At 40.2% G+C, this 13,716-nt stretch overlaps 1 protein-coding gene across 3 annotated transcripts in view; it reads right to left on the bottom strand.

Annotated features, from left to right (window-relative positions):
- Window positions 1-3,733: 3,733 nt before the first annotated feature.
- The window catches only part of LOC146988001 (protein phosphatase 1 regulatory subunit 1A-like), a 42,989-nt gene continuing 33,006 nt past the window's right edge, over window positions 3,734-13,716 (bottom strand). For all 3 annotated transcript variants that reach the window (XM_085777568.1, XM_085777569.1, XM_085777570.1), the window contains exons 4-8: window positions 11,653-11,690; window positions 11,472-11,535; window positions 9,738-9,920; window positions 6,920-7,027; window positions 3,734-4,444 (exon numbers count right to left, since the gene is read on the bottom strand). In XM_085777568.1, coding sequence (XP_085633694.1) covers window positions 4,365-4,444; window positions 6,920-7,027; window positions 9,738-9,920; window positions 11,472-11,535; window positions 11,653-11,690 — 473 coding nt within the window. In that variant the 3' untranslated portion in view covers window positions 3,734-4,364. The remainder of the gene's footprint in view (window positions 4,445-6,919; window positions 7,028-9,737; window positions 9,921-11,471; window positions 11,536-11,652; window positions 11,691-13,716) is intronic.

Raw genomic sequence — 13,716 nt, 5'->3', positions numbered from 1 at the left:
TTTGGGTCATGAAGGAACTTCTTCAAGTTTGCTAAAAAGATTTACCTGGATTTAAAGACAAATTGATTAGATTTTGGCAGGTTAAGGTCAAAAGGTCAAAGTCATGGAGACACCATAAAGCATGATGTTGGTATCTCCAGAGGTTGTCAAGGAAGAAGTGATGATGCATGAAAATGATCCCTGTTTGGATCCATATAGTCATATCTAATCATTCTCATCAAAATACAAACAGTAGTGATTACACAGAATTGATCGTTAATACTATTAGATTGTTAAAGCAGAAGTAAGTGATCCGGTCGTTTTGGCTAACTTCTTGTCAGCCAATGGAGTTAGCAGTCCCCGCCCTCGTCCCTACGTCACCACATTCACGCGCATCCCTTGGCTGCACACACAGAGAGGACCGCCCCTTTATGCCGTTCTCTCTCCTCATAAAGGTTGTAGGATACAAGGAAAGTTTTCTCCTCGGCTTACAGCAGAGCAGAGTGACTGACAGACCCGTGTTTCGGACCAAACACTCTATATAAGTGATTGCTGTCGGAAGATATAACTATTTAAGACTTATATTAACACAAACATTCAGCTTACTTCTGCTTTAGGAGGTTGATTGCTAAAGAGGCAGTGTGTATCCACCAAAAGCCAATTTCCTGTTAAAGTTGATTTGACCTTCACTCTGCGTCATGTCTGCTTCTTCACATTGCTAATAGGAAAAAAATAGATTTTAATATAGCTCCAACACAACACATAAAAGTTACAGAGAATATACTGTAATATCCTGACATTTAGCTGAGTTTTCCCATCTACCTCAAACCGTGACCTACGCTTCCAACCGGCAGCTTTTAAACATGTTTTATTAGATCATTTGATTTTAACATGCACAGTAAAAACAGGTTCAGTCAAGTGTTGTTTAAAGCGCCGTCTGGTGCCTGTTACATCATTACATGTCACTTCTCTGCTCTCCCAGCAGGAGGGGCTGTAGAGCAAAGTGGAGACTATTTGCTCCAGGGTAGCTCAAGGCCTCAGCTTCAAACACAGTTTCTGATTCTCACAGCTGCCAGTGCTTCCTCAGCCTTCTTCATTTTGGGCCTGACAAGAGGAACGAAGCTGCTCCATATTTAGGTGAACTGAGCAGATTTACCATAGGAACAAAGTGGCTGCTCTGAGGTAAGCATGCAGTGCCCAACCCACACTGACAGCCTACATACGTAGTGATGAGGAGGGGAGGGGGGGGGGGTACATTATACACACTAGCACGACATATCACATGTCTTTCTGTGTGCAGCATCTCAGCACAAAAGCAGGGGAAGCTCAGGACATCCTGCATATTTTAGGACACTCAACATGTCTCCCTGAGCCACGTTAAAAATACAAGATCAGTGAGATGTAGAAAATTGATCAAAACAGCAACTCTTACTCTCAAAGGATCCCCCAGCATCTCCCCCCTCCAGGTGATGACTGCAACTTGCTTTCACAGCAAAAGAAATAGTACTAGAAGTGATGGAGCTCACACAGGCAACAGTAGTATGTCTGTATACAGTAGAGAATAAATGACATGGAGCTTAAATTCCTGCAGTGTCATAAAAGATATTTGTGAAAAAGACTTCTGTTTATGAAAAATGTATGTGTCTTTATGCTGCCTGCTCTGAGTACGTTGAATTATTTATGGCAGCTTGCCTATTTTTAGGGTATCGTCAAAGTGAACCTCAGCTAAACACATGACCAGTGGTGCAAGGTCTCACACTGTTAGTTTAATTTTTTTTTTTTTTTTTTACTTTTAAATGGAAAGGCAGAGACCGACCTTCTTTGCTCTGGGCACTGAAGATGAAAATTCTCTGAACATAAAGGCGAGCAGACATTATCACGACATTGATAAAAATAAAAAACACCCAATCACCAATTTAAACATTTTATTGTATCAAACAAATTTAGATTACAGATGTAATCATCAATCAATTCAAGTAAAATTTGAACCAAAAAAAAAAAAAACTCCTCAGGTTGAACTCATGTAAATACACTATTACCATTCAAAAACAAAACAGACATTACGTGGTCCATAAATACACTGCAGAAGAGAAAAACTGAAGCTTGCACAGGAATGTTTTACTGTTATTCTTCTTCACTGTGGACAGAGTGGTCGCTGTTGGCAGCTGCTAGATGAACTGCTCAAACTGAGGCTGAACAATCAGCTCAAGTGACATCAATACTAGGGTGGCTCTATTTTTCTGTTGCAGTTTTGTTCTTTTGTCTGGTTTCGTTCACACATGTCAGGAGTAAAGGTGAAGGTCATGGGAGGATTGTCACAAAATCTACTATTAGGTTGTGATACAAATGAAATGGTATGACCGGTGTTTACTGTTACAATGTGGCGATGACTTTGATGATGATGATGTTCCTGTTACATACAAAACTAGAATAAAAAGGGAATGTCTGTTTGTTTCACTGTTTAATGGAGCATTCCCATTCACATTGAATCACAGTAAAGACCTTGGGTTTAGAAAACGTCACTGTACATTCAGTGCCATGCAAGAAGGTATGTTATGACCAGGATTTAAATTTCCAGAGGCATTCAAGTGTTAGAAATAACGGTGCAATTTACTTGCTGGGTGTGGATTTGTCTTTGTTAATCCAAAATATGTAAATGGTTCTGCAGACACATTCCTCTCTGTAATGTAACTACAGATTTACAGCGAGGTCTGGCTGGTCAGGGTCTGGTTTTCTGCGTTCCAGAAACTAGATGTGATATCATTTCTGTTAATTGAGACATTACCAGTAGAAATCCTCACTGTTTTGGCAGTAAAATTATCTTTGATCTGTAATAAAGTTATATAATAAAGTCCAACCGAAATTACATTGAGTGGTCAAAAATGTCAGTGTTGTGGATTTTAATGCTGTTTTTCAAATGCAGTTAATGTGTGTGTTTTATCAAAATGAAGATTTTTTTTTTTTTAAAGGTCTTGTGAAAATACCAGAAATACTCATTTTCTACTTTGCAGCTGGTGTTGTGTCTCTGTCTGTGATTGTCCAACAGCAGCTGGTACTGTCGATTTAGCTCTGGCAGGACAAGGACAGACAAGAGAACCTACACTTTATTTCACACGTCACGGGCAGACAGTGTGTTGTTGTGTAGTTCTCATCAGTAAAGGTCACGCCAGCATCTAACGGGACTGAAGTGACATCTGCAGGTAAGTTTATTCGCTCTTTAATTTGATGTACTGTAGCTGTGTTGTTGTTCAAAGTCTGTGTTGTGTTGCTGTCCCATGATACTACAGTAAGGTTACTGCTTTATGTTTATATGGTTTCAATAGTCTTTTCATTGGCTCTATGGAAACAAGCTTTCCATCTACAGAGACTATGACACTTGCCCAGATGTAATAACACTACAATCACAGGCACCATCATTTAACCATGAAGATCTATAGAAGATGAATGTCTCCCTTTTGGTGTCTGTTGTTTTCTCAAAGAAGAAAATGGTTATAGGTTTCTCAGAGCAGACGTGTGTGGAGTGGTGGATCCAAAGATTTCCCAGAATTCAACATGGCATCTTCCCATGTCTATTGTTGTTTTTTCCAAGACACAGAAATATTAAGTATGTAATGGAGGAAAACTAAAACCAATAGATGCTCATGTTGTAGCAAATGAAACCAAAGAATTATGGATTTTCTTTAAAATTTAAATACAATTAATATTCAACTGATCAACTGATCAACTAATACATCAATTATTGTTGCATTGTAGTTAATTTCAGTTGGACTTCAAGAATACATTTGTAGGTGTCCAATCTTGTACTGTAAAAATATATTTGTGGATTTAAACTGTCAGTCATTTGAATTATTTGGTTTCAGTCCAAGTTATTTATGAGGTACAAACTCATTTTTATTGCTCGGAGACGGAACAATCATTGCAGAAGTAATGGCACATATTTAATGGTGGGAATTGCCTCAAAGGGTTGGAAATACAAATATCTGTTGCCTTTGAACATTAAACGAGACATTAAGCATGTGAGTGGTGGTGGTTTATGATAATGATTGTGTGAGCGAGACAGGAGAAGACTGTCCCATTAACTAGATATTAACTCCCCGTCTGGTTCATATGTACAATAGGCTAATTTTAGTTTTTAGGCGAGTGCAGGGGAAGCAATAGAAAACAAGTATAATTAAATAATTGTCCCTTTACACAGGATCTTTGACACAAAATAAGTGTATAAACCTTTGTTCATGTTCTCAAGGTGGTAACTAAGGCCTGACCGTAGAGGAATATACTATATGCCCTGATGTTTCTAAAAAGTGGATCTGCAGACACAATCTTCTGTCATTGTGTTGGGCTGGCTGAGCAGACTGAGCAGCATTGTGTTGTACAGACGAAAACTCTTATTTCTCTTTCTCCAGGCTGCATTTCTTTGTCTTTTCCTCTGCTGGCTGACTGGCACTGGATGCTGCAGCTTTTGTGTCTGCAAAATATAAACAAGAGGCATAAAAGAGTGAGAGACATCGAGAGAGAAGAGGCTGGCATCAGATGAGGTTTTTTTTTTTTTTTTAAATAGTCTTTCACAGCCAAAAATATTTAGTAACCAACAAAAGAATGGCTGTTTCTGCAAATGAGGGAGAAAATTGCTGTGTTTTTTTTTTGTTTAGATAAATAGAAATAGACAAGAGAAAGGTCATTTGGCTCCATATTGTCAGAAGCTGAGAGACAGGAAGCTATGTATAACTTCTGTTGTTCACACTGTCTTCTCTGGTAGGGGAACATTTTTGACAAAGCTTTTGTTGTTTAAATATGTTGGTTTTATGTTGTGTTGTTGTTGACATTAATTGAAGTGATATGGGCACTGATTCAACCTAGTGTTTCAGGTGCCTCTTGTGGTTTCCATAAATCTCATGTCATATCTGAATAGCTGATCATTTAGGTCATAATCATACTGGCATATGGTAAAGTGTTTACTTTAGCACAAGATACAGCCTGCAAGACTCAGCAATCCCATACAGAAGGAAAGGCTTAAAGTCTCTGAAGGCAAAGATCTTCTGCCAGATCAATAAAAGATGAAAGTTTATGTGAGTGCTTTATGGGTCCAAATTTGAAGACTGGTTTGTTTATTCGCCACAAAACCTTTCACTCAGCCTCTGACTGATCTCACGTTGCGTTTCATTTACATCGGAAAGCTGGAAATTCAACCTAAGCACAATCTGATGTTCGATATCTGATTTGAATTTTGGAGGGAGCACATTGATCTACATTTCGTCTTCACATGAAAGTGAAAACAGAATTTTCCATTCCTGCAGATCGTGTCAAGCTCAGTTAGAGTGGACGGTGATCTTCAGATCTCTCTATTAATGTTGGACTGGGTTTAAATCAAGGCTGGGCCACAGGGAGATTAGGAGTTGTCCCTAAGGTCGTCGTCCTGCTGCTGGATGTTGAACCAATGGCCCAGTCCATGTCTACTCCTGAACTCTGGATACAGTTTTGTCTCATCCCTGAACCCTGTCCCACTGAGACACACCCCTGTCATCACAATGTTTCAGCATTAGGAGCCGTTTTGGGCAGGTGTTGAGTGGTGTCTGGTTTCCTCCAGACATGATGCTTAGAACTGAGGCTGAACAGTTCAATTTTGCTTTCATCATAATCACAGTCTGGAAGTCTTCTTGGTGCTTTTTTTTGCAAACACCAGGCGGCTTTCATGTTTCTGTCTGCCCACTCTGCCATAAAGACCAGATTGGTTGAGTGGTTGAGTGCTGCTGCGACAGTTGTCGTCTCCACACAGGATCTACGGCCCTGTCTGGTTGTTCCTTCCTTCTAAGAATTACAGAGGACACTGTGCTCCTGCCAACCTTGAACACAGCACTTTGTTTTGTAGCATTCTCCTGATCTGTCTCCACGCGGTCCTATTTCCTTCCTCTTCCTCCTTTCTGCTCTAACATGTTTTGTCAGCTTTGAGACTTTATATAAACAGGCGTATGCTTTTCTAAATCACATCTGATCAGTCCAATTGAACACAGATGGGCTCCAATCAAGGTGTAGAAACATCTCACAGGTGATCAGGAGGAATGAGGCGTACTGGAGCAAAGGGTCTGAATACTGCCTAAAGTTCATTTCGAAACTTTAAGTACGTTGCACCTGCTGCTTGGAATGCACTGCAGAAAACTTTAAAGTTAAAGGAGCTCATCAACCTTGCAACTTTGAAACCCTGTGTGAGAGAAATTGGAGCGGCTTCATATCGCACTTGTTCTTGTTTTAATGTAAATCCGGAGCATTAGTCCTGTTGCTTCTATCTTGCATGTATTTTATCTGTGTTGTTGTGTGATTTCTGTGTGTTCTTAATTGTTGCAACTTTCATATGCTGCTGTCTTGGCCAGGCTTTCCTTGGAAAAACAGGTCATTGTATCTCAAAGGGACCGACCTGGTTAAATAAAGGCTAAAAAAATTTTTAAAAATATGACGTCACATTTGCAGAAGAATTGTGTTGTCATCTGTTGTATTAATTTTAGCATAAGACTGCAAAAAAAAGTGAAACTATACTGAATGGATCTGAACACTTTCAGGACACACTGCATACATATATCATACACTTGAACAGTAGTTTCTTACTGTTTTTGTTGGGATATAAGGAAAGAAAGAAAGTAATGAAGGAAGAAAAATCGACAGTAAACGCCTCCAACCTCCATCCACACACAAATTTTCCCACTTTCACATGTAGCTGCCTTCTAGTGGTTTTTCCAGCCAGCTCTGTGAAGTGTGGATCAAAGCCACTTCGCAGATGTTTGTTTATGAGGCATGATTACATGACACCAAGCTGAGCCAGATGAACTCTTTAACATATCTAAATAAACTCTGCCTGATGTGCGGGTAATGAGGAGTCCCCTGAGGGACCCCCGAGGGAGATGTGAGAGGGAAAGCGTTCCTGTGTAGCTTTTGGATATCATGTAGCTACCTGCTTGTGCGTTGTTTTGTTGTGATGCGTTGGAACAATCCTCTTTCTCCTTGGAGAGGGGGTGCTCGAGTCCACCCGCAGCCTCTAATAGACTCTCCCTGGAGAACTCTGCAGAGGGCAGGGAGACAAACCAAGGATGAAGTGGAGGTGAACAGTGACCGATATACAGTAACAAACCAGAGAGATGAAGCAAAGCTCCTCATCCTCCATTGCTGAACGTGGAATGCTCTGGTTCAATTATTGTTGAGTTATATTAGACGACGGGCGTTGTCCACCACAAATCATCAATCAGTGCCACCTGACATTTACAGCTACGTTATTTACTCATGCTGAGTGAATTCAAAGAGCTGATCTTTCAGTGAAGCCACACTCGGCTGGACTGGTGTTAATGGTCATTGATTTGTTTCCCACAGCTTCATCTTTGCTCTTTCATCTGAACTGAGGACTTAATTTGCTTCTCGCCTGCCAACACCACAGGATAAAATGGTAAAGTGAAAATGTATAACATTCACAAGAAATATAATTTTGACACTCTGGTGCTACTGCTTCAGAAAAACAGCACTGTCCACTCATGATGCATTAGTCCTGGGCAATGTGAACATTATGTGCTGAACTCTGGGCCTGTCTCTATTCCTGCTATTAAAGTGAATTATGGGCTGAAGCGCTGACCACTGTTTTTTGTTATTAGATGTAAAGTATTTGGCAAAGAGAAGAGAGAGTATCTGCTAATGCACTTTTATAGTGTTTTCATTAAAGTTATGTTCTAGGCTACATTTTGGGAAATATGCCTACTTTTTAGATCAATACCTTTCAGCAGCAGGTTAGCTTAGCTTACCATGAAGACTGGAGACTGAGGGGTGCTCTTTCCAATAAGCAACATATCGGTGCAAAAACTGAGGTAAAATATTCATGTAGGCTAACAGTTTATGGTGGCTAAGCTAGCTGTTTCCAGTCTTCAAGAAACAACAATGTATTTCCTAAAATATTTAACAAATGTCTTTCAGCATTCCTTCCTGTGCCCTCCTCCACTCCTTTTGTGTCACTTATCCTCTTCCCCCTCTTTGTCCTATTGAGTGTTCGCATACATCCCTTCCAGCCATTTTCATGCTTCCTCCCTCATTCTACTTTCATCCCCCTTTCTCTTAATTCTACTACACCCTTCATGTCAGTGGGCTGTTTTTTTTTTGGCTTCTCTCCTCTTAATACACATAGCTATCTTCTTTCTCCTCTCTCCTCAGCGTTCCATCTGCGCTCTGCTTCTTGTGGTACTGCATCATCCATTTTTTAGAGACCTCCATTTGTCCTTCCTTCACTTCACCACTGTCATACCCTCTAATGTTCATCCATTCAATCTTCTTTTGCACATTTTCGTCATCAGACATGTTTCCATTCACTCCATCCTGGTCCTCTTCACACATTAATGTCTGTACTTTGTACTGTACCTATTACCAGCTTACAATGACTGTTAATATGCCTTTGCACGGTGCTGAGGTACTGCTGCGGATTTCCTTTTAATGCTGGGGTTGGGAAATATTGATTATGTTTTACTCCACTACACAGAACTACAGAACTAGCCCAACACAGAGTTTCCTTTGTTACTTAAATACTCTACCTAATACTCTGATCTGCTCTCTATTCTCATGGTTACATTTTAGATTAAGATTAAACATAAATGCTTTTTTATCACCAGTCGGTGAAGTGCAGCATTTTTTTTTTTTTTTGTTTTTTTTTACAGTATAACTACCTGCCTTCAACTTTTTGGTTGACTCTTCATTTCTTTATATGACTGAAACTTGTAGAACAGTATCCTTACCCTTGGTTAGGAAGAGGCCCTTAGATGCATTTACTTCAGGAGGAATCTGAATGTATAACTTTTATTTGCAATGCACTTTCACACTGTTGTGTTGGCGCTTTTTCTTCAGTTACGGACACAAGTTCCTATCCCACCACGGCTGAGATGTTATTTGACAGACCGAAGTTCAGACTGACAGCTCCTCACTCCCACATCTACGATCAGTTAAGACTCGTCTGGAGGAAAATCGTGACCCGATTTCTTAAGTGCCAAAGTCCCAAGTAGAAGTTAAAGGAGCTTAGTGCAGCTGAGCGGGCAGCTAAAACACTGTAAGCATAAAGCTTTATTGCCACCTTCACTTACTCATTTATTTATGGGCACTGATTTGGAGTGGTGTTGGTATGTGTATGTTGAAGTGGTTTCTTTTTTTTTGCAGTCAGATGCGCTGATTGAATACAGAATTGTGTGAGTGTGCCTCCCACCTCCCAGCAAACACTGCAGTTTCTCATTCACACACATCTACAGTAGGCCTAAAAAATAGCTTACTTGTGCTCTTCTGTGTGTGTGACTGACAGTTAATGGATTATTACATAAACGGCCCTGTGTCCTGTTGTTTTCTTTTTGTACTTGAGTCTTTCGTCCACTCTCGGTCTCCTCTGTATACAGGTCCAAAGTAGCCTTAATGAGCTGCTGCCTGATGTTCAGGACTGGGCCTCATACTGTACCTCTCAGGCTTAAGGGTGTATGACAAGTCTGTCCACTGAGAGACTGAGTATAACTATCACGAAGAGAACCAACCAAACCACAGTGGAGCTTTTGAAATTTTGACTATTCACCTGAAGTCACAGAGTCTCCTCCAGAGATAACTTTTCCTCAATTTTTATTTTCTCCCTTTCATATAATAAGGTAGGCTTTTAACTGAAATGGTGTGTTGTGAGACCTTTTGTACTGAACTGTCAAAACAAAACAACATAATCCATCTGCAAATGAAATCCACTTTTTCACGGTCTCACGCTCCAAACATACCCTCCATTTGGCAGCGCAGTTTCTCAAAGGCCTCCGCTGTGGCCTCGTCGTCGTGTGGGAGCTCCTCCCCGGTGGGAACAGAGTCGGGGCTGGGCCGGTCCGACAGGCAGCTCTCTGAGGAACACTCGTCCCCAGCTCCCTGCTGCTGCCTGTACAGATGGTGCTCTACCATGAACTGCAGCTCTGAGAGGAGGAAGGTGGAGGTGGGAAGGGTGTAAGAGAAACAGGGAAGAGGCAGATACAAAGGGAGAAGCAGAGAAATTAGTTACTGTAACAGAGAGGGAGAGAGAAAAGACGAGAGGGAGGGGAGTGGATGGGTAGGAATGGAACGGTGGAGTTGAAGTGGAGAGTAAAAAGCGTGAACTCATTGGGGAGATGGAGGGAGAAGGAGGACAAGCAAAAAAAAAGAAAAGAAAAGGAAAGTGGTGTGAGATGAAGGGAACCAATGGGAGAGAGGAAGGGTTATAAACAGTACAGAGGAAAGAGATGGAGGGAAGGTGAGTGTGTAGGTGGAGATTCAACTTGAAATCCATCACTTTAGTGTAAGTTAAACATTTTTTAAAAATAAATTGGCAAGATTGAATTAACGGCCTGCACTGTTTGGACTGAGGGGGCAGGTAAAGATGCATCAGAGCTCGAAGATGATTAGTTTAATCGCCTTTTTCGCCTTCCTTCATCCATGACTTTATTACTTTGAATCCCCCTGTAGTGGGAAACTAAAGCACACTGATTATTGCCTGGGTTTCCTCTAAGTAGTGACTCATCACTCTGTAAAACAAATTGAAGAATAAACATCCTCGAGCTCCGCATTTCACTCTCCTTTCTTCTCACTTGTTATCTTGCTTCAGTTTCTCTGTTTGTTCTGCTCTGACCAGACTCTACAGAGAATTGTTCACATTAACACACAAAAAAAGTGGAGGTTGAATTGCTGTGACAAAAACAACCCACAGATCAGGTGGAACACTTCACAGGTCCTGTGTGCATTTTGTTCTGCAGGCTTTTCTTTAGGCGGTGCATTAACAGACCTCACATGGATCCTTCTTTTAGCTAAAAAAAATTGAAACTTGGAGGAATTCTGGTCAGAAAATATGAGATAATGAGTCGTCGCTGTGACAAGCGCAGCCCCGATTGGCTCTGCGGTTGACACGTGTCAATGCGGGTAGAGTAAACCTCCATCATTAGCTTAGCTAAAGTAAATTCAAGTAAGGTGACACTTGACATCCAAGACTGGAAATTGGATATGAAGCTTCATATTTAAGGATTGGTGGACATTTTCAAAAATCCTTTGTTCATATCGATACAACTGAAGGTTTCTGTGATGACTCCTGTTCATATCTGTGAGAAGATCCCTCTCTTACATGAATCCAGTATGAGTGATGGAAGACAACATTGCCGGGACAGCTTTTGCTTGAGGAGTGATGGAGGGATTGAAACATGAAAAGTATAAAAGCCTGATTAAAGTGACCAGACCACAAACAGTTTCAGTGTAATCGTGCGTAGCTGATGTTACAAGTAAGACTTGAAATGTGAACAATCTTTGTTTTCAGCTTCGTCATGGACACCAACAACTTTTGTAATTTTGCTAGACTAAGCAGTTATTTTAGACAGGCCTTTGTGGGAGCAGCAGCAAAAAAAAAACAAAAAAACATTGACATCTTAAATTCAGATAAACCAACAGTGTGAACTTGTGTAAGAAATGTCAATGTCACATATAAGACTGATGACCAACTCTACCTTTCATTGTAGGAGTTCCCTTTTGTCCTTTTCGTCGTTGTCGAGGGGAGTTCAACAAGGCTGCCTGGACGCAGCAAGACAGAGACAATTGTTTGACTTTAGAGACAGAGCTAATTATAAAAAGGAAAAAGGAAAAACTGAATTCACATAATTGTATTTCTGAAATACAGAATGAAATTACCTTGTACAGCTGGTTCGGCAAACGATCTTCATCTATTTCTGTGATAGAGAAAATAATCAGTTGTAATTCATAATATAAGATTTAAAGGAGGCAAACATGTGGTGCACTAAACTCATTGGTCCAGCTTATTCCATGCACAGTCCCAATAATGTTTTTAATAGCACAGTGTAGCTGGAGTGCTGCTGTGTTGTTCAGACAGTGGATATGGACTGACCTCCAGCTAGATGGTTATCGGACACACTACAAGCATCACAGTGAGTGTTTTTAACTCACCATTGTGGGCGGAATTACTTTATCTTCTATTCAACACCATCACGTATGAATAAAAACAGACTCTCTGGATAATTTTCGCTAACAAAGTGGATGCTAATCCACTCTCATCAACTTCCTAATAAACCCCCACGTACAGCCAAGCGCTGATGATGGATAAACAGTGAGGCCCTGTTTATACAAACCCCCAGGAGAGAAGTGAGTGAGGAGCAAAATGAAGTGTTCTCTGCAGCTGAGATTATTTATAAAAGCTTGAGTATGTTAATTTTATGCTACTTTATACTTATACTCCACGACCTCCATCAAAACAATCCAACAGTAAAATGTAACAAAGAGAGTGACGGTCATTTATTTTTCTACTTTAAGTAGATCTTCCCAATAAAAGCTTCACACTTTACCGAGTGACATTTTCACTTAAGGACTGATGAAGCATGTTATTATTCTATTTTAGTGCTATCCAGGTTTATTTACTCAGGCAAGGCAACTCTTTCATATTGGAACCTAAAGTGTATTTCTAGTATTATTGTAATAATTTATTTGTAAAATAAAAAATACATGGTGAAACTGCCTATTATCCAGTGTCCAAGCTGTTTTCTCCATTAAGAACTACTTTAGTTTTTCTAATGCTAAACTAAACATATCAAGATGATTAAGAGCAAAATCAGCAAATCCTGGCATGAGTGCAGCTGGACCCATGAAATGATTCACATTTGCTCATGAAAAATAACTGAAACAATAGTTGCAAATTAATCTTTAAATCTTCATTTGTGCAGCAAGAAATTAAATGTGTTAGATCATTGTAATGTGGTAATAAAAAAGTAGCTACAATATGAGTACCAAAAAGTAAAAAGGGATATGAAAACAAATCACTACACGTGGAGTAGCCTACAAGTACCTCAGATGTATTATAGTAGAGTAGCCTACTACAGTAAGCACATGATACTGCACAGATGAAGATCATATGAGTCCCACAGGACAAAGAGAAGCTTTAACATCAACATGTGAAACAAGACTCTCTGGTCACTGCTGGAAAGGACTGAAATAGAAATCAAACATCAGCTGAGTGGACCACAGTCCAACCATTAAGGATGATCAATAGTGATTGTGTTGAACCCACATCCAACTCCTGTGTTTTACTGCCTTGGAACTTTTTTCTAGGACACCATCTTGTTGCCTGGCAACCTACACATCCCTAGGCAACTAGGGAGGCACTATGAGTGTGTATGGTTGTGTGTGTGTGTGCATATATTATTCCTACTTAAAAGTATGCACTAGGCTGTTCAAAATGCCAGTGATGTGCTTCTTTATTCATCACTCTCTTGCTCTTTTACTCTGCACCAACACAAACCCAGTAGTGGTTATAAAAAAAAACCTGACACAAAAATCATTCAAATTCATTTCAGGAAACGTTCATCTTTCTGCTGTGCGTGGTTTACAGTGATGCTTGAAACTGATACCTATTTATAGGAACTCCCAGGATTGTGAGAAGGTTCATACAACCAATATGGATTTTTGTTACAAATCGATCCCAGGAAATAGGCTGAGGCCTGTCCTTCAAGTCACACAGAGTTTACACTTTACTGTATAAACAGGTTTTTGACGGACAGGTATTGAACCACGACTGAAGTCTGAAATTAGAATTTCATCCCAACGGTGCATGGGGCATTTGGCACAGACAGCAGCAACAACACAAAGAAGAAAGGAAAAAAAGATCAATGTTGTAACAGAGTGCACGTCTACACATTCAAATCATGAGGACAAATTCACAAAAAGTGATAATTTCGGTAAAGGTTC

Source organism: Trachurus japonicus, chromosome 5 (assembly GCF_045865225.1).
Source record: "Trachurus japonicus isolate A0001 chromosome 5, Traja_1.0".
Classification (NCBI taxonomy): Eukaryota; Metazoa; Chordata; class Actinopteri; order Carangiformes; family Carangidae; genus Trachurus; species Trachurus japonicus.
Note: the sequence above shows the minus strand (reverse complement) of the source record. Positions and strands in the feature narration are given on the sequence as shown.